Source organism: Citrus clementina, unplaced genomic scaffold, assembly GCF_000493195.1.
Source record: "Citrus clementina cultivar Clemenules unplaced genomic scaffold, Citrus_clementina_v1.0 scaffold_4, whole genome shotgun sequence".
Classification (NCBI taxonomy): domain Eukaryota; kingdom Viridiplantae; phylum Streptophyta; class Magnoliopsida; order Sapindales; family Rutaceae; genus Citrus; species Citrus x clementina.
This window is the reverse complement of record NW_006262274.1, coordinates 625460-649396: the sequence shown is the minus strand read 5'-3', so window position 1 is coordinate 649396 and position 23937 is coordinate 625460. Positions and strand designations below refer to the sequence as shown.

Genomic DNA, 23937 nt, shown 5'->3' with positions numbered 1-23937 from the left:
ATAATTCTGACTCAAGACTAGCAAAGGTATATTTTTATTCGTGTACAAGAATCAAAATCAAATTGGAATTGCGGAGGATTTGAAATTTCAATGGTCTAACCAAAACTTTATATTACGTTTTTTTTTTTTACTTTCCTTTTTCCTCTTTCATAAAGAGTTCTTCTGACTTCCGGTGGTCTCCTGCCTCATGAACACAACCGCGTTCCAATCCCTATTAAACTGGCCGGTAGCATAATAAATTGGGGAGTTTTCATAATTGTTGCATCAAACTCCGCTGCATGTTAAATGCATGAAGTGAAAACTTCATGCAACACGTGACATTTTTAACTTGATGCAAAAATTCTTAAAAAATCCAATTTGGTGTAAATGCGCGGTGCAAAGTTCTTAAAAATTCAACCCCTTTGAGATTTTGTTTTTCTTCCTGCAGGGATTGAAATTTGAGGTTAATAAATTTATTACAAGTGAAATGGTGACTTCTTCCCAAGTTAGTGATGTGGCGCTTAAGAAAAGATTCAGCATTCAATAGTCTTTTAGCACTTATACATGCTAGCGGAGTTTGGTGAGCCATCAAATTGTCTTTTTTGACCAACAAAAGCATTAGGCTTCAATTCATATTAGTGTGTTTTAACAATGTCCCTTATACTAATCTACTTTCTTGAATAAATGTATTTTATTAATGGAATATTGTCACTATGAATTGTTAAATCAATCAAAATTGTTTTTATATTAGGAGTCAACATGCCACTTCGGCCTTGGCTGAAGTGGTGGGCTGCTGCCCTCACAAGCATTGTGAGGGCAGCGGTTCTAGCCCCCACAAAAGCATTGTGGGGGCTAAATGTTCTTTATATCCATCTCCCTTGCATGCTTGTGAGGGCAGCGGTTCTAGCCCCCACAAAAGCATTGTGGGGGCTAAATGTTCTTTATATCCATCTCCCTTGCGAAATGCAAGTGGAGTATGGACATCCTCTCCTGTGAGGGGTTATTTGTATTGGGCATGTACTTCATAGAATTCATTGTAATAATGTAAGTCTCAATCATGTATATCTGATTGTAAATATCAGTGTAATATCTCTGCTACAATAAGCAGTTGTTGTAAATATCTGTGTAATGCAGTAATCTGATGATTAATCAGTCTAAAAAAAAAAAATATATTAGGAGTCAACATGGATTAAATCAATCAACATCCATATGATATTCCCAGCCACCAATTCTTTTTTTTTTCTCTCTCTCTCTCTTCTTCTTCTTTGAAACAACCAATTTAAAACTTATAAAAGAGAAATGACCAACTACTGACTTTTATCACTCAAGATATATAATATTGTGCTTCCTGAATTTATTCAAATCTGGCTATAATCTCATAATTATGTATTCCCTTATCTTCACAGCCAAGAAAATCTATTGTTACTCAAGCAATCAAGTTTTGGTTATCAACAAAAAGGTTTAAAATAAAAAATTGATTGATTGAACGAAAAAAAAATGGACTAAAATCCAATGTATGAAATAGATAAATTGGGAAAAGGAATCTGAAGATTGTGATTAATTATTATTCTAATCTCATTACTTCCATTTTTAATCTCATAAATTTCTCATTCTCCAACTTTAAGTTGTCCATTATTATAGACTTGTTTTAAAATAAGAATTTTTTTTTAAAAAAAAAAAGGTAAGGATAGATAAAGTTAAAATTTATTTGTTAACTTTTTAAAATTTAAACTCAGATGGCTAACCACATAAAATTGTTTAAAAACCACTCAGATAGCTAACCAAATAAAATTGTTTAAAAACCACTCGTCCACGCCCTTAACGCATTTTAAAATAAGAATTGGATTTGGTCCTCATTGCAATTTTTAATAATATTACAAAATGGGTTAGTCTTAAAAAATGGACATATCTATTATAAGTTATAGATAGGATAACGAAGCATTATAAAATAAAAAGAAGAATTGAGGCATAAAAGGGTTCGACTTTGAAGTTCATATAAAATATCTTTTGTTTTGTAGTTTAATTAAAGTTGGTCTTAATTAGCAAGCATCTTTATTAGGAAACATGGTTGATTTGTTTCCTCGTAACAAGGTGGTGGTATGGGGCAAATGATTTACAAAGTCAACAACTACTTCGAATTTTCAAGAGCGTTTTCACATTCGATAGTCTTACATTAACAAAAGCACTTTCGATTTAAAAGGTACTTATTTTATTTATTCACTTTCTTAATCAAATATTAGATATCAATTAACAGGTAGCTTATTATGTAGCTTTTGAATTCGCATGAACAGAAATGCTTTTTGCCAAAATGAACGCAGTGATACATGGGCTACTGACCAAATACCCAATATGCAGCAAATATGGGTTTTGAAGCAACTCGCAACACACCCGAAAGCACTTTCAAAAGTAATCATTTGTCAGACAAAAAAAAAAAAAAAACACTTCAAATCCCTTTTAACTTTAAATATAGGTAAATTAGACGGTCGCTTAAGACTCTGTATTTTAAAAAGACTATACTTTTTTGGTATTTTTTTGATAATACTAAAATTGATGAATTTTTTAAGTTTGGTGTAGTAAGAAAGAGTTTTTTTTAGACCTGTCTCAATAATTACCTTATAATTAAAAATTTTTATAAAAATTCTATATATGATAAACTTAATGTTAAGAGTTATAATTAATAATATTGAATAACTGTTAATTCATTCATTATTATTTTTTTAAAATAAAATTTAATTAATTATTTATTTTACATTAAAAAATTTCCTACACTCTTCTCTATAATGATAATTATTACAATTATTGGCTCACTTTTGAAGTGAAAAAAATAAATTATTGAAATAATGGTTCTAAAGGAAGTAAACAATTTATCTTCTTGACTATTTTGCTTCTCTGAAATTTCTTTGGATCATATTGGTTATTGTTGAAATTTATGATATAATTAGAAATTAATTATATTTTAAGTAGGGGTGGCAAAACGAATAATCGAATCGAATTCTAAATGAATTGGGTCAAAATTTTGTGGATTCTCATTCAATTCATTTATTAAATGAATTAAAATCTTAGAATTCGAATTCGATTCATTTATTAAGTGAATATTCGTTTCGATTCGTTTAATATAATTAATAAACGAATCGAATCCAAATTCGTTTATCGTAATTGTAGAAACTGAAGGGCACTCAGTTGCTCAAACACCTTCAGCTTCTGCCCAAGATCCAAGATCAGATTCCTAGATGCTTTTCTAATGGTGACTTGAGAAAGATTTAACCAAGAACTTATTCTAATCAGAGAAATCAATGGTTTAAGAATCAAAGAAACAAATCAAACTAATGAATAAAGAACATAAGAGGTTTTAACGTGGTTCAGCTAACTCACTTAGCTTACATCCACGGAGGAACAAGACTTCAGGCTTTTATTGAATGAACTCAAGATTACAGAGAATTTACAGAGTGTATTTCATGGAAATTACATGCCAAGAAACTAAGGAGTAACCCCCCCTTTATACTCGTGATTCGTAGCCAACTATCTGCACCAGAATCAGCTCAATTCAGTTGCTGATAACCTCCTGGAAACTAATCCCAGATGCTCACGTGCAAGCCATGCTTCATCAACGACTTTAACAGCTTCTTTCATTAGAATCTATTCACGTGCGTCTCAGGTGTTCCACTTAAGTAAAACGACATTCCATGACATCGTTTCACTTGGCTTTGGTTTACACATCAAAACGCACTCTCTCAAGTCGTTTCAAAGTCTCTGAATTGCTTTCACTGGTTACTTTACAGTAATAATAAACGAATTCATAACAAATTGAATTGAATATGAATTCATTTACAAAAATTAAATAAATAATCCAAACTATAAAATTTTTCATCTCATTTATATATGGTCTTATTATTATTTATAATTACTAGATTAACCTTCAAATTAAAAAAATATAAATATTTAAGAATAAATAAGTAATTTAATTAAATGAATAATAAATAAATTTTAAACAAATAAATTGTATTCGGTTCATTTATAACTCATTTATTAAACGAATTCTAAATGAATAAACGAATCAATGTCTTCAAACCCGGATTCGATTCATTTAATTAATGAATCGAATCGAATTCACCTATTTATTAAACGAATTAATTCTTTCAAACCCAAATCCATTTAATTCGCTTCGAATTGAATCGAATAAATGAATTCTGACCCAAATTACCACCCCTAATTTCAAATTCTTTTATATTTCTTTGTGTGATCAAATTACTGAATGTAAGCAGGCCTCACAGAAAAAATTTACCTAAGGCCCCAGGCTCTAGGGCTGGCCTTGAATGCATCTATATATACGTTGTCCCGCGAAGCAAAAGAAACAAAAGTGCATTTTAAAGAAACTCTCACAAATAATGTAATAATCTCAAACAAAAGTTGGGTATTTAACAATTTGAGATCTAACCAAAGCTACCATTAGCTCGCTAATAATGTAATACTGGGATGAACTAGTTTATAAATTAATGCTAGTTTGGAAGCAAAAGCGACTCTAAATGCCAATAATCTCAATCATAAGTGGCCAGTCTGCGTGTTTTAAAATGAGATTCTGAAGCAAGACCGTGGTGGATTTGCAGCCTAACATTATGTTTGCATTTTAAAATGTGTGGACATCCATACTTGAGAGGTTCTTAGATACTTGAAATGTAAATAATGGTAAGAAGGAGCACCTTTTAAAGATCGAATAAAGAGTTGTGATATAACACAAAATTAGAGGATTCTTTCTAATTAACAAAGAAATGAAAATGCAACAATATTATTTGAATATCTCACATCCTAAGCAAAGTGCGACACTTCTCAACCCTTACAAACAAGGCCTAAAGCGTGTATTGGCAGCTTCCATCATCACTTCTTGCAGTTGGATCAAAGTTTTCTGCAGTAGGATCAGTACATCCTTCAGGAACTGGAACATTCATTTGCTGGGCTGCTTTGCCTGCAACAACAAAATTTACCCCCAAAAAAAAAAATGCTTTGTTATTCTTCATTTGATCTCAATTTATGCTCTAAATTTGGTAGAATGCTAGTAGCAAACCTCCCATCAAGGCCTCTTAGCTAGGATCAAGGGGGCTAACCATAGAAATTTCCACTCTGAATAGCATCTTCATTAGCTTCACCAAGAGCGGCCTCACTCAAATACTTGTCAGCCAACTGAACTCTCTTCACATTCTCTTGCTCTTGCACAATCATGTTTCCGTACTCGAGCAGCTTCTCCATTGTCATCCTTGGTTGCTCGAATGTTGGGGCTGCTTCCTTTGAGTTCACAAGGCTCTTGCCAATGCTTCCAACACCAACACCAGAGATCCACTTCCTCACCTCATCATCATAGACTCTGGCCCTCAGGGCTCCAAAGAAATCTAAAATGCAGTCAAATGAGTGATTAGCTAGTGTGCATTTGATGGGGAGTTTGCATCATCAACGGAACTGGAAACTTACCAATGGATTGGCCGGGGAAGGTGTCGACAAGCTTGACAATGTCGTCATCAGCCACATTGTCATTCCTGAAGATACCCTTGCACACACCAATACGGTCCTCCCTTGTAGGTGCCCAGTAGAATTTCTCCATACGACCATCACGGATGAGAGGAGCATACAATGTTGAGAAGTCATTACCGGTGACTATGATTGGGACACGGGGGTTCTCCTCCTTGTTGTACATACCAGGGAGTTGGACACAAGTTGGGTTATCAGCAATGTTCATGAGTGTGGCGTTAACCATTTGGTTGTTAACTGTGTACTGGGTGGTGCCACCCATACGACCAGCTCCTGCATCAAGATCATTGATCATGAGGCAGCACATTTTTCCCTTCTTGATAATGTCAGCTGCCTCACGGTACCTCTGCCTGATCAACTTAGCGGGTTCTCCAGCATTGCCACTTTCCAATTCTCCGGCACTCATCATAATTGGGCTGAAAAATCATTATCATAACATCACAGAGTAAGTACGCACCAAAAATATCCTCAAACCCAAAAAAATGACAAGAGAGCATGGACTCACTTGATGCCCATCTTGGCGAAAACAAGCTCACATTGGAATGATTTTCCTTGTCCTTTGCCTCCCCAAATACCCAAGATGAGAGGAACCTGTAAAAATGTAAGTTTTGAAAAATTATTAATCACATTTCCCTAAATGTATTCATCACTACAGAAACTATAAGTAAATATACCTTGATGTTGGGCAGGGACATGAAGTTCTTGGTGATGTGAACAACAAGCTTGTCCATGAAAGCAGGGGCAATGTAGAGACCGTCCATCGTGTTGTCCAAGTTGTATCTAAATCATCAAATCAAATCAATCCATGATCGAAGCCAGGCACTGATAATAATCGATTAACGATTGATGAATAAGCATCATATATACTTACGTGCGGAGACCTTGGCTGATGTAGTCATAAGAACTCATGACAGCATAGTGAGTTCCGGTTCCCATGGGGGCTTGGAACAGAGAGTCCACAGCACCTTTTCCTCTGGTGATGTCTTGTTGGTCATCAGATTCGTCGTAGGCAAGGCCCTTCCATCTGTCCTTCTTGGTCTGCTTGTTCTCATCGACTTCAGCAGTAATCTTGAAGCTCGCAGAAGGGACCTTGGATGGGGGGATCCTTGAGCTTACCTTCTTCAAGCTGGTGCCAAAGAAAGATGAGCTTGGGACAGAGGTTGCAGCACCAGAGCCATTGAAGCTCAACTGTTCCCAAAAATGAACTTAGCCCGTAAGATTTAACCATCCAATATGAACACCAATCTCTACTTCTTCAATTTCTAGACAAATTAAGCTACTTTTAGTAAGATTAGCCCATGCAGACACAAAATCAGATACAGACTTTCCCTACAATTATATATACATGCAAAAATACTAAGATATACATGAACTTAGGTTCGTACTAATCAACAAGTTCCTAATCTCTAGTCAGTTAAGAGCAAAAGCACAAGCTTCTTTCATTAACTAATGATAAGAATACAGTCCAAATTAAACAAATGAAGCTAAATAGGCTAATTAATAAATAGTAACGAAGAAGCAAGCTAAGCCATGGAAAGATGGCGGGAAAAAGAAATATAACAGTACCGGTACAGCAGCAGCCATTAGGCTAGCGAGAATTGGACGGCTGTGATTGAAGTAGCTAAAGGGTCACGCTGCAATGCAGGCAAAGGAAAGCGAAGCAATGCGCTGGGTGCGTGTTGTGCTCTTTGAGGAGAGAATTGAAGATCAGAGTGAAAACTTATAGTGGTTTCTTTGAGTGTACCAAAATGGATCAAGCTTGAAGATTAGTGTATCCGTTATTAACGGCCACACAATGAAGATTGCATAGATGACACGTGGCAAACGACGAGTTGCTTAGCTATTGAGTCCGCGTATGGGTGGTTTGCTTTGGCTCCTCACCGCTTAAATTCAGCTTATTTTGTCACCACACAACCAGCTTAATTTGGAAACTTATTTTGTGCTTTGAAATTTTTTGTTGTGTAATTTTGTGGGAAAAAAAAAGGATAAAAAATGACACTTGAGGTGCAAAATTGTTCTGGGTTACGTATAATTTCTTAATCTGCTTGTTGTTATTGTTAAGAGGCCGGATGTGTTTTGTCCTAGTGAGCGATTTCTGGTCCCCCGCTGACACATTCCCTCGGTCACTTTCGGAAGCTACAATAATTTCTTAAAACATATCCGTTGGAAAAATAAAATTGCTGCCATATAATTTGATTGAAATTATGATAAGTTACAGATAATGTGGTTGATTGGGCCACGTGTCCAATATGACATGGAGTGGGCTCCACCATGGCTCAATGCAATGGATGGAGATGGGAGAACATAAAAACTAGGCCACTAATCACCATATAAACATAATAATCTCATTATTTTTTCTTTTTTCTCGTTCAAAGATCTCTTTGGGAAACTTTATTAAAAAAAAAAATTATAACAAGATCAAAGTCCTTACAATTATGGTACAGTATTACAATTACTTTCAATCATTGAATCTAATAAATATAATTATATAATTGTAGATTTAATAATTAATTATAACTGTAATACCATACTATAATTGTAACATAATTTTACCCAAAATTGATACACGTAATTTGATAACGGCAGCAATCAGAAAAAAAATGTAGAAACCAACTCAAAATTCAGTTTTTTTTTTTTAAAAAAAAAAACTTGTCTCTGGGATATTCCTTCAGGTTGATGTGCACATGAGCATCATCTTAATTTCTAAATATCTCTCCATCCACCAATTGCGTTGGTTCTTTCGATTGAGAAACATATAAATTAATAAATCTGCATAAACCGACAATTTAGAGGCCAAAATATCTAAAATCCAAGAGCTTTTAAACCCAAGAAAAAAAATTCAGAAATCATAAAAAATAGATAAGACATAAATGTAAAAGTATTAATTTTTAAATATTTTTTAATTAAAAAGATAAATTACTTTACATTGATATTCAGATATTTAAAAGAAAAAAAAATTTAAACATCACCTTTAGTTTTTCTTGGAAGGTAAATATTTGAATAATAGTTGAAAAATTAAACCCAAAAATTATAGCTTCAACATATTGAATCCCTTCAAACAAGGTCTGGGTAGATATTTGAATAATAGTTTCTCTCAAATATTAAGCATTTTTTTTCTTGGACGGAAAATATTGTGCATTAAACTAAAATGTAAACTCACTTCCATCCATTTCACGTTGATAAGAGCACATCATAAGGCCAAGAAATTTGAAAATTATATATCTACATATCATTCTGAGAAGATTTTGGGCTAATGCATGAAAATATAAAGCAACTAGTACAGAAATTTTGAGAAATCATTGTCCTCACATGGTTAAAAATCTATTATCTACTGATAAATTAAGTTGCATCTGCTATAAGAGTTGTAATGAATTGGAGTTGATGACAGCTCAAATCTGCACAAGTAAATATAAATGCATAAGAAATTAACCTAGCCATCGGTCTTAGACTGGTTTCTGTAGAAACCATACGTAGCATCAACAGGAGCTATATGTGAACACCTTAGCAAGAACTAGCTAGCAAGCAAGCAAACCCTAGCTAGCATTTATAGATGTTAATGGAAGAGGAATGATAATTGATCCATGATAGAGAAAGGCACTTTCATCGTTAAACTCGAAAGTGGGAAAGTTCTTCACTCATGCACATATCATTTTCATTCAAAAACAAAAGATTATACAGTTTCCGAAAAGACACAAAGTGGGAATGATCATGCTCATGTGAATGTAAAGGCACCATTCTGTTTCCCCTTCTCCTTTTGTTTTGATTTGCCAATTCCCACTTTACTTCTAGACCCAAGAAGCATATAATTAAGCACAAGTGATAAGCACTTGCAAGTTATAACTGTGGGTGATGGATATGTGACTTCTGCTTTTGCCTTTCCAGAGAATGGAACGACTCCCATTTGAAGTCTTTCACCATTTGTAAAGTGGCCAACAGCACAACCTGATTAAGTGCAAGAATAAAATATGCATAATAATGGAGGAAAATTAACACAACTAAGCTAATTAAGTATTAAAATTGCTTGATTCCGGGGAATTATCAGAAACCAGACAAATAGCCGTCATGAGTCATGCAGTCTATGTCCAATCTTTAAGCTCTAGAGTGTGCACGTAAAACAGCATAGATTTGTCTTCATTAGCTAAATGAGCAAGTTCTGAGCCGTAATGCACCAATCCCTGTAACTCGATTTTGACCTGAAAGCATAAAACTTTACACAAATTCCATCATTATTATTCCTTCATGCAACTACTGGACTTGATCTTGGATTCACTAAAGCAACAGCGAACTTGTGGAAACAATGAGAATAGATACTCGATATAATATAAGTCATCAAGCCTTCAAACTATGAAAAGAATACAGTACTTGCACAGAACAAAAGACGGATCGCTGTGTCATTTATAATTTGGTTCCTGGTGTTCAAAACCTATCCAAAGAGTTAAAAGATAACTATTCTTTCGTCATTTACTCCTTAGAAGCATTTTCAACTTTTGATAATTCCCTAGTGTTAGTGATGAAACCGCTAAAATTCAAGACAAACATCGCATATAGACCTGAAAGACGAGTCCAAAAATTAGTTTAAGAAATAGAATGATTTGAACAGAATTTACACATAGAGGGAATCGCTTAATGCAAAAACTAAAGCTAATAAGTAAGAGCACAATAATCATAATTAAAATGTCTTCTTACACAAGTAAAGGGAAAATTCAGACTGTACTCGTCTACCCATCAATAATATTATAAACTCAAAATATATTATTTAAGGCAAGTGTATCTCTCTTTTAGAGCCCAACTTTATGATAATGATGATTAGCTCTTTCTAGCAACTGTCTTATTTTATGAAGAATTTTTATTTTAAAAAATAAATTAAAAAAAAAAACCTTTTATGGCATAAATTAAGAAGCCTTACCAAATTTGAGAATGACAATGTACGCCACAAAGGAGACCCAAAAGAAACTAACTTTTTCAACTAAAGTGAGAATTGTCCCTTGCTCACAACAAAAAGTACTTTTAACCCTTTTACTCATTGTTATAAAGAGTAAATTTCTGACTTCTTATCCTAAACAAAGCAATTCAAAGTTTCCAGTACTAGTGAAATAACGTTCCCAAAGATAAGTAAAAGATCAGGACAATGACAGGGCTTGGCTCTTCATGTGGTGCATGCAAGTTCCTGAGAAGAAGGTGCACAAATGATTGCATCTTTGCTCCCTACTTCTGCTATGACCAGGCTGCAGCTCATTTTGCAGCGGTGCATAAAGTGTTTGGTGCAAGCAATGTCTCAAAGCTATTACTACACCTTCCAGTTCACAACCGCAGTGATGCTGCTATCACCATATCTTACGAGGCGTTAGCTCGCATGCACGATCCCATCTACGGTTGTGTCGCTCATATCTTTGCACTCCAACAACAGGTTTGCCATTTCAATGCTGCAGTGCAAAATTATGACATGACTAAATGAGTTTGAATCAACATGAACTCTCATATGTTGCCTTGCAGGTAGCAAACTTACAAGAAGAAATAGAGATGCTCGAAAATCACATGGCCAATAACTTGGTTGGAGCCGTTTTCAGTGGAGGTTCTCAAACACCTAATGAGCCTTGTAGTCAGTCATACTTTTCTCCACAACTTGAAGCCATGAACACACTTTACTATCCAAACCAACAGGCAGAACTGCTGCAGAACCATGCAGCAAACATAAACATTAACCAAGCTTTTGAAAGCCAAACGAACGCAGAGATCCATTGCTTGCAGGGCTGGGAAGACCAAAACTTTCTAACTGAGTCCAATCCAAATCATTTACTTGGAAACCTTGATGCAGTGGAGCAAGAGAATTTTGCAAATTATCCATCATTTGATATCAATGGCAATGCCATAAATTTACAGGGTCCAAGCTGGCAGTGAGAATTGCTCTAGCAATAAAGTATACAAAGAGCTTCTGCAAGATGGGATGTCCTTCAGCTTTCAAATGAAAACAAGCATCGTTATACCTATTTTGTCATATCAAGTATGTGTATAACCATGATTTTCAAGACTAAAACATAGGCATATTCTAGCTCCAGTTAAACTCCTGCAACCATACGTACAGCCTTTACCTTCTAAAATAACTTAACCATGCACCTGCATTAACTTTGATAATATTCAGTATCTAAAAAATACGCTTCATTTTAGCCAAAGTCAATATCTTACTTGGTTTGTAGAGAGATTACATATCAATATTTACAGCAATCTCAGATTATCTATAATTGAATCCTTTTGGGCAATTATCACCTACTTGTATTTTCTCCCCAAACCAAAAAAAAATCATGGCACAGGATATGGAATATTGAAACTTGTACAACCTAGACCCTTGCTTTTGAACCACAACCAATGAGCATGACCAAGACTTTTTTAAGTTTAAAGATGCGGCGACAGGGGCATCCAACATTGCCATTCATTATTATTGCCAGCCACTATATTCAATTACTGAGATTTTGATTAAAAAAACAAAGATCAAAACTGTCACAGTCAAGGTCTTAATTATTACACAAACCATATCATGGAAGAAGGTATCAAGTTCCGCAAAGCCAGTATAGCAAGATCCAGCTCAAGTTGATTCTGCAGTTAATGATCAGCATTTGATTGACAAGAGACAAGACACAGTTATGCAATGCCATATCAAATAGCAGCCTTGTTAATCCAGAACAGAGTAATAATATGAGGGCCAATATTCCTTTATGTGCAGGCTGCATTTATGCCCTTATAACAAAGAACTTATGCAACCAAAAATGTATAATTTTCATTTAAAAGTAGTTAAGTATCCTATATGATGAAATATGTCCATTTTTCAGTTATTGTTTGACGTAATTCTTGCAAATAAAATTATCAAAAGAAATTAACACATCGGATGTCTTCTAAAATTGGCCTAAATCAGAAGCCAAATACAACTCACTTCAAAATGTCTGCAGATTTTTTTTGTAGCAATCAGAGCCCTGGTTTCCCGGCATCAAACATACCATACATCAGCACAGAAATGAATCAGCGAGCAATTAGAGGCAGCAACCTTCCTGAAGGGAAAATGGAAAGGGGGAGTTACTAACCCATCTCAAGAACACCATTCTCTGGCATTTTGGAACATCTTTAACCATGGGCTAGGGCCCTTTTTGTCCACATTCCAGTTCTTGGGGTACCACGGGTACTGCCACATTAAGAAGCAACGCTCTGGATGAGGCATCATAGCAAGATGTCTTCCATCGGGTGAACAAATTGCTGCCACTCCTAAGGGAGAGCCATTCACATTAAAAGGGTAAACTTCTGTAGGATTTCCATCATCATCACAATATCTTACTGGAGCCAAATGTGAATGAAGGATACGATCAAGAACACCATCATCAGGGAAATACGCTCTACCCTCACCATGGGCAGCCCAGACACCTAATGTGCTGCCTTCCATTCCTTTCAACATTATAGCAGGTGAGTCCTCTATTGTTACACTCGAGAAGCGGCATTCAAACCGACCTGACTCATTGTGAACAAACCTTGGCTGTGATGGGTCCCCACCAGCGCCATGCACACCCCCGACTTGAGGCCCTGGGATCCACCCCAATAGAGCCATAAGCTGACACCCATTGCAAACACCAAGACTGAATGTGTCTGGACGCTTGTAAAACTCCTGAAATTGGTTTAGAAGAGGTTGATTGAACCGTATGGAAGCAGACCAACCTTTTGCAGAATCAAGAACATCAGCATAACTAAAACCTCCAACAAACACAATTCCACGGAACTCATCTAGAGAGATCGCTCCGTTAATAAGGTCCGACATTGTAACATCCCATGGTTCAAAACCAGCAGCATAAAATGCTGCAGACATTTCTCTGTCTCCGTTGCTGCCTTCCTCTCGAATCACAGCTACTTTTGGTTTTGAAGTTGCATTCATATACTTTTCATCTGTTAGGGAAGGAGTAAAGGACAATTTCCATAAAGGTTCACACCTTGACTTCAACCCTTCTTTCTCTGATTCCACACAAGAAGCCAACCTTTGGAACTTTTCCAGCTCAAAACTAGTTTCCTCCCACATGTCTCTAAGGAGAGAAGTTTTCTCGTTCAAATGGGTTAATCCATCGACCTTTATTTCTACTGAGTGTGAACTGTTCACTTGTCCAATGATCTCGGCAGAAACGCCTGCATCATGGAGTTTTTTGGATACAGTGTCCAAGTTTGACTTGCTTACCTCAAGAACAAGGCCAAGTTCTTCCGCAAATAGTGTCTGGAAGAGGCTATTACCTTCTGAATTCAAGTCCAAGGTAATCCCATAATTCCCAGCAAATGCCATCTCCAGGGTACACACCAACAGCCCACCATCACTAATATCATGACCAGTGGACACAAGTTCATCACCTACAAGGTCTTGAACAGTTTCAAATACTCTTTTCAAGTAAGGAACATCTTCTAGATCTGGGCTCTCATTCCCCACTTGGTCAAAAACCTGTGCAAGAGCAGATCCACCTAACCGGCGTTTCCCCTTTGCCAAATCAATGTGAAGCAAAATACCATCATCCCCCAGTTTCAAGTCCGGAGTCACAGTTTTTGTTATGTCAGGACATGTGACGTAGACACTAATTACAAGATTACCAGGAGCCTTAACAACCTCTCCACCTGAATACGCAGCCATGGAAAGGCTGTCCTTTCCCCCATCAATAGCAATTCCAAGTTCTATCATAGCTTCCGCAAGAGCTGTTGCAGCATCATACATGGCTGCTCCTTCTCCATCAAGCTTGGCAGCATACATCCAATTACCACTTGCTTTCACATGAGAAAGAGAAGTGACCTTTGCCCACACCAGATTTGTCAGTGCTTCTCCAACTGCTAATCTGGCCATTGCTTTTGGATTCAGCAAACCTTTGATTGGCTGCTCACCAATGGCACATGCTCCTCCAGTCAAATCAGTATAAGTTTGAGCAATGACAGCAACATCTGCAAGAGTAATCTGCAATGGACCAACAGTTTGCTGCTGAGCTACAAGTCCTGTCACACACCTATCCACCTTTGTTGTTAAAAAGCGTTTTGAACAGACTGATGGAAGTCTCAATACCCTCTTCAAAGAATCCATCACAGTAATCCCAGGAGCAATAGCAAGTGGCTCTCGAGCCTGGTCCACATGATGGAATTCAAAGGTTTTTTGAGGCATGTCTCCAAGAACTCTCTGAAGCTCAAGATCTACAGCGGCAGGAGGAGGAGGGAGTCCACTTGACTGACATTTTTGAACAGCTGCACTATCAACTAAAACAACACGCCCCTCGCCACTAATGGTTCCAATAACAGCCATCGAGACCCTTTCTCTTTCACAGATTGATTGTAAAAGATCACGGCTTTCCGGTTTCACCAAAATTGCATCCTGCTCCTGGTATTCAGCTCCCCATATCTCTAAAACAGACAGAGTATGATCACCAACTATAATCGCCCGGATATCAATCTCAGCACCCTTTGGGTATATGATTTCCTTGACAACATTACAATTCCCACCAGCTCCTTGATCATGAATGCTGATAATTGGGTTAGTTTCCCCCATCTCAATGCAGGCACGAACTACACGATACAACTTTTGTGCCATCTCAGCATCCCCACGCTGTACAGCATTAAAATCAAGATCTGCATCATTCTGCCCACTAACCATACTAGATGCTGCTCCACCTCCCATTCCAATACGATATGCAGGACCTCCAATCTTCACAACCAACATCCCGATGTCAGGCTCGCCTTTTGATATATGGTTGTGATCAATTTGCCCAATGCCCCCACTAAACATGATTGGCTTCAACCATTCTCGTCTTTCCCCACTTGGGAGTCTCATTCCAAATGTCCGCGTATAGCCCTGAATCAAAGGCTCTCCAAATTTGTTTCCATAGTCAGATGCACCATTGCTAGCATCAATAAGAATTTGGAGAGGGGAAGCCAAATTTAATGGATATGTAAAAGACGGATCTTCCCAGGGAGCATAAGACCCTTCTACATTCAGATTCCCAACACAGTAACCAGCTGTAGATGCCACTACAAAAGACCCCCTTCCAGTCGCATGGGTATCCCTGATTCGGCCACCTGCACCCGTCTCTGCTCCTGGGTACGGTGCCACTGCACATGGGAAATTATGGGTCTCTGCAGTAAATAAAACATCAAGGTCCTGAGAACTTTCACTTAGTGGACATGTTGAACCAGGCTGAACTGGTCGCAATTGCTTCACAGGGAAGCCCTTGATTGCGCTTGAGTTATCCTTGAAGCCGATGACGGAATTATTAGGGTTTGCCTGCAGGGTGCTCTTCACAATCTGCATGAGAGTCCTATCCATAGGTTTTCCATCAATCACAATCTTCCCAGTAAAAAACCAATGCCGGCTGTGCTCACTATTGGATTGTGCAATATCAAACAATTCAACTGTAGTTGGATTCCGCTTGATGTCCTCTTTGAAGAGCCGGGTGTAGTACTGCAAATCTTGCTCATCAAAAGCCAGACCCATCTCCTGATTGATTTCCTCCAACGCCTTTCTGCCATTCTCCATAACTGGCAAAAATCTAACTTCCTCTGGGACCACACTGGTCTCAAATGATGTCAGCTTCTCAGTATAAACACTCTCGGTCATCCGATCATGAACCATTGCAGCAAAATCATTAATTTGATTATCTTGTAGTGCACCTTTACTGAACAACAAGTATCTTCTTGACCTCTCCAACCGAGTCACCTCTGTTAACCCACACACACGACAAATAGATACACCATTAGCAGACCATGCAGTAGTAAAAGACAATCTAGGCCCAACCTCCACAATCACAGCTTTCAGTCCTTTTTGCTTTTTCTTCTCAAGAAAGCTCTCAGTGCCCAAATTCTCTGGCTCATATGTTTCTTGAAGAAGCCACTTCAACACTTCAAGTTTCTCAGTCAAAATCCTAGAATCAAGACCAATATTAAAACACTGCTCTGTTTTCAACCCAACAATCTGATTTGAAATCTTTGTCTGAACAGACTTGAGAAGCTCAGCAGCGGCACTGTCCTGAAGTAACGGAATCCGATAAAAATGAATAACCTCTTGAGCAGGCTTCTCAATCAAGTTTGGTTGCTCATCCACTGAAGTGGCCTTATCCCCAGAGACAACGGCTCTAGGCTTTGATTGAGCACAACATTTCAACGAAACACTTTTTCTACTAGAGATACCAAATTTCGAATTTTGATTGCTCAGCGCCCCCCATAGCAAATTCTTCCGCTTGATAGCAGAATTTCCATTCAGGAACAGAGTGTTCCTGTGGGTACCCTATAATCGAAATTCCAAGAAGAACAAAACGTCATCAAATTTGTGCTATTTTCGTTTTAGTAGATTAATCATAATAGTAACAGAAGAGAATCAAAACTACTTACTTGCAAAAAATCTGCTGCTGTAATTGCTGTAATTTCTTTTAAGCCCGACATTCTCCCAATCCACCTGCAAAACCAAAAAAAAAAAAAAACCAGAATTAACCAACCCGTAATCCATATTTTCGCATTAAAGGAGAAAAGTAAAAGCGTTTCAGCAAAACAGCAAAAACCCTACAAATTTAATCAAATTACAGCAGAGACGTGAACTGTCATTAAGTGTTAGATAAAAAAAAAAACCTAATAATACATGGAGAAAGAGAATGAAGAATGAAGAATGAAGGAAACCTTGTGAATTTCGTAACTCAAATCAAAAGCAAGTGGTTTTGTTTTGTAACCAAAACTCGGAGGCCGAGAGTGACAGCCGAAACCGAACTGGGCTTCGTTGGCCTTTCGTTCTGTTTCTGTACGGCAAAAGAACAAAACCCTACTTCTACTTCGTGGGTGATGACTAACGTGAGTGAGACTGTCTTTTCCCTTTTATTTTTTTTTTTACTATATTATTATTATTATTTACTTTTTGTAACCCCCTTTTTTTTTTTATAAGTAATCCCATTGCCTTAAATTAATTCTTGTTTAATTAGAAAATCTAAGTGGGAGATATGTTTTGGACCAAAGCGAGATTCTCGGACTTCTTATCAGCGGGGTCCCGCGTGCAATAACGTGGCAAGATCAAAATTTTGATTTCTCACATTTTTGCTATTTTATCTGGAAAATTAGAATCAAAATCCAAATATTTGCTATGGTATGAATGAATATTAATCATTTAATTTTTGGGTTGTATTTTCTTAATTTAAGTGTTTCTTACTCAATACGCTGCCCCCACTCACCATCACTTAATTGCATACCAATTATTTAAAGTAACTTTAGAACATATTCCATTGAAATTATTGAGCACGAGTTCACAATTTCATTTAGATCAGCTTTGTTTGAGTGAATTTAATTAGAAGAAACAATTTTATTCCTAATTTTCACAATTAATAGAAATCGAAGGAGGCAAACGAGGAGAGGATTGAAATGAGACATGTATCATCTTGAACGAATGTAACATGTTGAGGTGCACGTGTGGAGGATATATTGTTGTTTTGCATGTCTGGTTGTCTCTGTAATACTAATAATATCTTCGTGTGACAAATAAATTGAAATGCTTAGTGCGGTTCTTGTTGTTTGCTTTGTAAGGGCACGTGATGATTACTTTTGCTCTTTCAATTAGAGGAGATGATTTTGACAATTTTACTAAATCAAATCAATCTTTGGTGTCTCATGTTGAAGAATTTACGATGTTGGCAATGAAGCATATTATTCCCTTAATGACTCAAACATATCTGCAAAATAAGATTAATTTAGCTCCTCCAAGATTCATATACTCAATAACGACTACCTAACATAAAACTATAATGAGTGTGGCTAAGCCTAACCTATCTTCTTAAACATAAATATGTTTTCGGAGCCAGGACTCAGCACATGAGGAGTTAAAAAGAGGTGGATGCATCGGGTATTCAATGGGGTTATAATGCAGAAACTACAGAAGTAAACTGGGAAAAACATAAAATTAGTATAATTAAGAGGGTCAATATGACCTATAATCAACAAAACATAGGCATGATGAAAAATTGAACAAGATAAATCACAAAAAAAATAATAATTGATGGTTTGATTTATCAAATAGTCTCTCCTGCGAATAGTTAATTAGTTGTGCGGTCATGTTCCATTTGAAAGTTGACTTGCTGCCTACAAATAGGACTGTACTTGTCCGACTAACCCTAGAATAGACACCCCGACAACAAGGAATAAGACTGTAAAACAGGATTCTGAAGTAGAAAGAATTCAGCTGATTTATATATCCTATATGTGATAAGAATTAATTAATATTTATTTGTTGGTACATAGCCTCTGACTCAAATGAAATCCCTTAATTTGCTTAAAAGAAATAATTGATTGATTAATATGGGTGATCATATTCATCGTCATCGTCATGTTGAATTGAGCGATGATATCATTCTTGAAATCTTCCTTCAATTGCCTGTAAAATACATATTCCAATATAGATCATTGTCAAAAACATCGAACCGTTTACTCTTTGACCCCTCATTCTATGCCCAATACCAGCGCCGGCGCAGGCTCAATAGAGAATCACAACAGTTGCAATTGCTAGGATTTTTCCAGGGCTGCAAGTCCTGATACTGGACTACAATCGAACAAGAAGGGGCCCCTAAGCTCTCCTTCTTACCAGTCTGCAAACAAGGCATGCCTTTAACATCTCGTCCTTTTTTTTGAAAAGGATTGGTTTCATCTTGGGTTTCTTCAGTGGTTTGACCCTTTGCGGCCGCCATCCCGTGACATACTTTGTGTGCAATCCTGTTACTGACCAATGCTTCCTTCTCCCTCGTCCTAACAGGGGGTGCAATCCCATAAATCTTGTTATTGGTTTCCATTATCATCCCGAATCTCATGGTGGTTCGAATCGAAAGTAGGGGTGGTGCTTACAACAACTCTATGTACAGCAGAGTCGCAATCGATACCTATTCATTGCAAACTTTCGTTGCATACGACCCCAACACGGCCGCGGATAACTTGTGGTTGATCAGAATGCTACTTGCACGTATGACTGGTAGAGCTGTTCCGATTCTCACAAAAACTGAAATCGATGAGTTGCTTCAAAGTGGCTACCATAACGTTTTCGTGGGGTTTTGATCTTTTGTTCTTCGAAAGAAACTCACTAATTACAATAATTCTTTGGTGGTTCCTGAAACGGAATGGAGGCAGTGTTATGTGATAGATTTTAAACCAAGTGTTCCCTATTATTTTCTGGCACCTTTGGATTATCCAACAGTTATACCATTTCACTCGGAGAAGGATTATCCAACACTTATAGTATTTTTCCCAGAGAATTCACAAATTGTGTTTTTCAGAAAGGATATGAATATCTTCTATTATGTTATGTTGGTCATGCCTTCATGTGGAAGTACTGCCATTTGTTCCCTTACTTCAACCGCGAGTGCCGCCTTCTCCATTTCCTATCGCTTGATCTTCTTCTAAGTGTATCCAGTTTCAGTTTTTTATAGCCTTTGAATTGATACAACAACAAACGGTTGCATTAGTTGGACAAATTTTCAGGAATTTTGTCTCTTTTATAATCTTTTAGTCGAATGTGGTTGATGCAATAGGACAATTAGTTTCTACGATGATTGTTGGCAAATTTTTGAATATTTTTAGACAATTAAGTGTCCATGAGGGCTGCTGTCCTCGTAAACAGCCCTCACAGCATTTTAGAACTTAAAATTCCACTCAATTATTGTAGAAGCAGTTCGAGCCCCACACAATATTTCAGGAGTTAAAATTTATTCTCAATTATTGTAGGAGTTAACAAATAATTGAGTGGAGATAATTTTCTTTTTTATGAAATGTGAATCTCAAATAATATGAGTATAGTCTAATTGTAATCTTATATAATATGAATTATAATCGGTGTAAAAAAAATGACCATAAACCTTTGCCAGCAAATCATGACTCAAAAGTAACTTAATTCTTAATTAATCTACCAAACCGATGTTAGTCTATCATTTGCAGATACGTTTAAGAGCAGGTGCGTGTTTTGTGCGGTTTCTCTTACATCCACTTGTCATTCATCAAGAGTAAACAAACGCTGTTGTTATGTGTGAAAGTGCTGATTCACCCTCTTCATCGCAGCCGATCGAACGGCTCATCAATTTTGGCTTCGGTAAGAATTGGAACTGCTATGCCATCAGCCAGCAAGCGATCGAGCGTGTGTGGCATTCTTATTTTGATCCACCGTAACTTATTCCGAGTGTCGGATGATGAAAATTAGGTCTCGACTGGGGGCTCTCTCTGTTTATGCATGCCGTTGTAGAAAATCAGCTTCAACCAGCAAGTAATTGATGTTGAAATTCCTCACCATAATAGAGACCAATAACAACTCTTCAGAGAAAGAGGGAACGGTTGGTGTTCAATAAATGAAATCCTCATATCTATCTAGCTGTCCCAAACCGTGGAATAAAAACACACATCAAGTCATCAATCAATTAGATTACGACAAAATTAACCAATGAGATGTTTCAATCTGGCAAGAAATAACAAAAGCAAATTATTTCCAATTACAATCACGTTGGCACGAATTATTGGTTTAGACAATTGACCTTGAAAACCAATTATTAAGTGACATTCAACTCATGACATAACGTTATCAAATTGATTACTAATTCATTATAATTATAGTCAATTATTTTGTGTATATTTAGTGGAAATGGGTCCATCACGAATCCAAAATTCTATCTTTATGAAAGCGAAATCTGATCAGGGAGAATTTAATAGTAAGCCCCGACCTTTCAAAAATAAAAGAAGGTCTTATTACGGTCGCGAGTCTGATTACTGATGAGACAGGAGTTGAATGTTCTTAATCTTCTTATAATTTCTCAACAGGGAAGAAATCCTGATGAGAGTGGTTAAATGGCTAAATTATCTTAATGGTAATATTATGCTCCCAAAAGTTTGTATTTCATACATAAAGTGATAATTTGGCACCTCAAAACATCATTTTATATCACTTTATGAGTAGACATGATGATATATAAGATTTATAAGTATATGTTTACTCATGTGTGTTGTGTCTAAATAAATAAAATGAGATGTATCATATTTTGGGGGTTGGTTATATGAGTGTCCATTTAGTTTAATTAATAATAAAATCTCTCAAAATATACCCGATCTGCCTCTATTACATTATTTATTAATCGATAGTTAAAGAACACCTGTGTATTTAGTATTTACCAACTAATGTTATGCTTGGGTGTGAACCAAACGGATATTAATTTTTATAAACTTGCTGCCGAGTCATTAAATCTTGTTTACTCACACACACGCGCGCACAAAATATGTCATTTGATGAAACCAATTACACCCACACCCACATCACATCCCTTGAATTATGAATTGTGCTTTCCGCATTTGTGCATGTATGTCTCCTTTTTAAATTTCAATTGGTTTGAATAGAATATAATTTTTATATATTCTCTCGATGTCGATCCATGGAGGAATGACGAGAGAACATTTTCATTTGAAATTTTGAGGACCACGGTGTCGTGTAGAGGAATGAGGAGAGAATCTTTTTCTTTTATTTAAAAATAAAAAATGGAATTTGCCCTATCTACATATTCAACTTTGATATGTGTGAGGCATTGATCTGTATTTATCAGTATTTGTATAATTATTAAAAAAAAAACAACAAGAAGAAGAAACGAAATAAAACAAATGTATACATATATAACAAAAATTCAGACCAAACCCTCTATTTATAAAAGAGGATACATATTTATTTATCCTTATATCTTGAATTAAAATATGTGTTTGGTCCCTATATCTAAAAACATACTTCAAGATATTCATGTGGTTAAATATGTATCCTTAAAGACATTAATTAAAAGAAGAAAATAATAATCTATCAAATCAACCTTAAAAGTAATATAAAAATTTAAACAAATATTTTTATTATTATTTTACTTGTAGAATTAATTTAATAAATTATTTTTTATAAAATAATTATTAACAAGAATATTAAATATTACTTAAAGTTAGTTTATATTAATTATTTACAAATAGTTATTAACAAGATTGTTGCACAAGTACCAAATTACTACTTCTTTCACTCTATTATTTATTGATTAATTTGTTAATAAATAATTATTAATTAATCAATTAATATTAAGATTATGATTGCAAAGGGTATTACTGTAAGATAGGCTTGGCAAAATTCCGGGTCCGGTCCGAGTTTGGTGCAACCCGGGACCGGACCGGGCGCAAAAAATTGAAACCCAGACCCGGACAAAACCCGGCTTTTGCATGTCCGGTCCGAGCTTGAGCCCGGCGTGTCCCGAGTCCGGGTTTTGTCTTCCGGACTTCTATGCCCGCAAACAATTATTTCGAAAAGAAGACAAAAGGCACAGGGCTGCTAGCAGTGGCAGAACATGAAGATGAAGAGATGAAATGAAATGGCTGTCACAAAAACATGCATGGTGATGGTTACATCACTGCGTCTTAAACAAACAAAAGCACAAAAACAAAAGAACACAAAACACAGCCTTTTTTTTTCTTTTTTCTTTTTTTCCTTGAATCTTATTTTTGTTTCTTTCTTTCCTTCACCCCATTCCCATATATCTTTAATCAACAATGACGGTGATGGAAACAGTTCAATCGGAGCAACTAAAACAGCTCAAAGACATATTCATGCGTTTCGACATGGACTCGGACGGCAGCCTCACGCAGCTGGAACTGGCCGCACTCCTGCGCGCCCTGGGGCTCAAGCCAACCGGCGACCAGCTGCACATTTTGTTGGCCGACATGGATTCCAACAGCAACGGCCTTGTCGAATTCGACGAATTGGTTGCTCTAATACTCCCCGACATCAGCGAGCAAGTCTTGGTCAACCAAGAACAACTCATGGAGGCCTTTCGGTCCTTCGATTGCGATGGCAACGGCTACATCACTGCGGCCGAGCTAGCGGGCTCCATGGCCATTATTGGTAACTGGTTTTAGTTTTAGTTTTTTTTTTTTTAGTTTATTCTAAAAATGGGTCCGGGTCCGGGTTCCGGGTTTTGGTGCTGAACCCGGACCGTGGCCGGAAATGTCTGGGTTTTAAATTCGGAAACCCGGATCCGCTTTTTCAGTATATGCAGTCCGGGTTTTGCCCGGACCGGATTGGCCGGATCCGGTCCGGGCGGGTTTTTTTGACACCCCTACTGTAAGAGGAAAGAAAAAGATAAGAAAAAAATATAACATATTTAATTACAGAAATATTTCAATATATATTTTTAAATATAAAGAATAAATAAATAGTTAAATCAAAATATAAGAACAAAACAAATATTTATCCTTTATAAAAATTTAATCTAGGCCAAATTAAGTTGGTCCTGAGTATGGTTTCTATTATGGATCAAGGTTCTATCATAATTTAAATTCCTTCTGGACAATATTCACATGGGTATGGGTAATAGGTGGTTAATACATATATATATATATATTAACTACGTACAATTACGTGACACAAGATCTTAAAAA

General features: G+C 36.6%; 4 protein-coding genes across 6 annotated transcripts; 2 read left to right on the top strand and 2 right to left on the bottom strand.

Moving 5' to 3' along the window:
- Positions 1 to 4657: 4657 nt before the first annotated feature.
- LOC18045463 (ribulose bisphosphate carboxylase/oxygenase activase, chloroplastic) lies at positions 4658 to 7317 on the bottom strand. 2 transcript variants are annotated; one of them, XM_006435579.2, is made up of 7 exons: positions 7063 to 7317; positions 6368 to 6684; positions 6171 to 6276; positions 6002 to 6087; positions 5440 to 5912; positions 5079 to 5360; positions 4658 to 4939 (listed from the first exon to the last, which is right to left on the bottom strand). In XM_006435579.2, exons 1-7 carry the CDS (start codon positions 7078 to 7080, stop codon positions 4824 to 4826), a joined length of 1398 nt encoding a protein of 465 aa, XP_006435642.1. In that variant the 5' UTR covers positions 7081 to 7317; the 3' UTR covers positions 4658 to 4823. The 2 variants fall into 2 exon arrangements, with proteins under 2 accessions (XP_006435642.1, XP_006435640.1); XM_006435577.2 differs by having other exon boundaries at positions 5039 to 5360; positions 7063 to 7315.
- Positions 7318 to 10401: 3084 nt separating this feature from the next.
- LOC18045462 (LOB domain-containing protein 33) lies at positions 10402 to 11004 on the top strand. The gene has a single exon (XM_024185373.1). It carries the CDS (start codon positions 10625 to 10627, stop codon positions 10949 to 10951), a length of 327 nt encoding a protein of 108 aa, XP_024041141.1. The 5' UTR covers positions 10402 to 10624; the 3' UTR covers positions 10952 to 11004.
- Positions 11005 to 12167: 1163 nt separating this feature from the next.
- On the bottom strand, positions 12168 to 17327 carry LOC18045461 (probable phosphoribosylformylglycinamidine synthase, chloroplastic/mitochondrial). Of its 2 annotated transcripts, none has more exons than XM_006435572.2 (3): positions 17155 to 17327; positions 16873 to 16936; positions 12168 to 16768 (listed from the first exon to the last, which is right to left on the bottom strand). In XM_006435572.2, exons 2-3 carry the CDS (start codon positions 16921 to 16923, stop codon positions 12575 to 12577), a joined length of 4245 nt encoding a protein of 1414 aa, XP_006435635.1. In that variant the 5' UTR covers positions 16924 to 16936; positions 17155 to 17327; the 3' UTR covers positions 12168 to 12574. The 2 variants fall into 2 exon arrangements, with proteins under 2 accessions (XP_006435635.1, XP_024041140.1); XM_024185372.1 differs by lacking the exon at positions 17155 to 17327 and adding an exon at positions 17107 to 17139 and having other exon boundaries at positions 12502 to 16768.
- Positions 17328 to 23049: 5722 nt separating this feature from the next.
- On the top strand, positions 23050 to 23415 carry LOC18045460 (probable calcium-binding protein CML16). Its single transcript, XM_006435571.1, has one exon. The coding sequence runs from the start codon at positions 23050 to 23052 to the stop codon at positions 23413 to 23415; it is 366 nt and encodes a 121-aa protein (XP_006435634.1).
- Positions 23416 to 23937: the final 522 nt, after the last annotated feature.

Excerpts from the sequence above, each read along its gene's own strand:
- LOC18045463 (XM_006435579.2), bottom strand. Across the intron at positions 5,913-6,001 it reads TTCGCCAAGATGGGCATCAA|CCCAATTATGATGAGTGCCG; the intron begins GTGAGTCCATGC and ends ATGATTTTTCAG. Across the intron at positions 4,940-5,078 it reads TCAGAGTGGAAATTTCTATG|GCAAAGCAGCCCAGCAAATG; the intron begins GTTAGCCCCCTT and ends TTGTTGTTGCAG.
- LOC18045462 (XM_024185373.1), top strand. The coding sequence starts at position 10,625 with ATGACAGGGCTTGGCTCTTCATGTGGTGCATGCAAGTTCCTGAGAAGA.
- LOC18045461 (XM_006435572.2), bottom strand. The coding sequence starts at position 16,923 with ATGTCGGGCTTAAAAGAAATTACAGCAATTACAGCAGCAGATTTTTTG. Across the intron at positions 16,769-16,872 it reads CAGCAGCAGATTTTTTGCAA|GGTACCCACAGGAACACTCT; the intron begins GTAAGTAGTTTT and ends TTTCGATTATAG.
- LOC18045460 (XM_006435571.1), top strand. The coding sequence starts at position 23,050 with ATGACGGTGATGGAAACAGTTCAATCGGAGCAACTAAAACAGCTCAAA.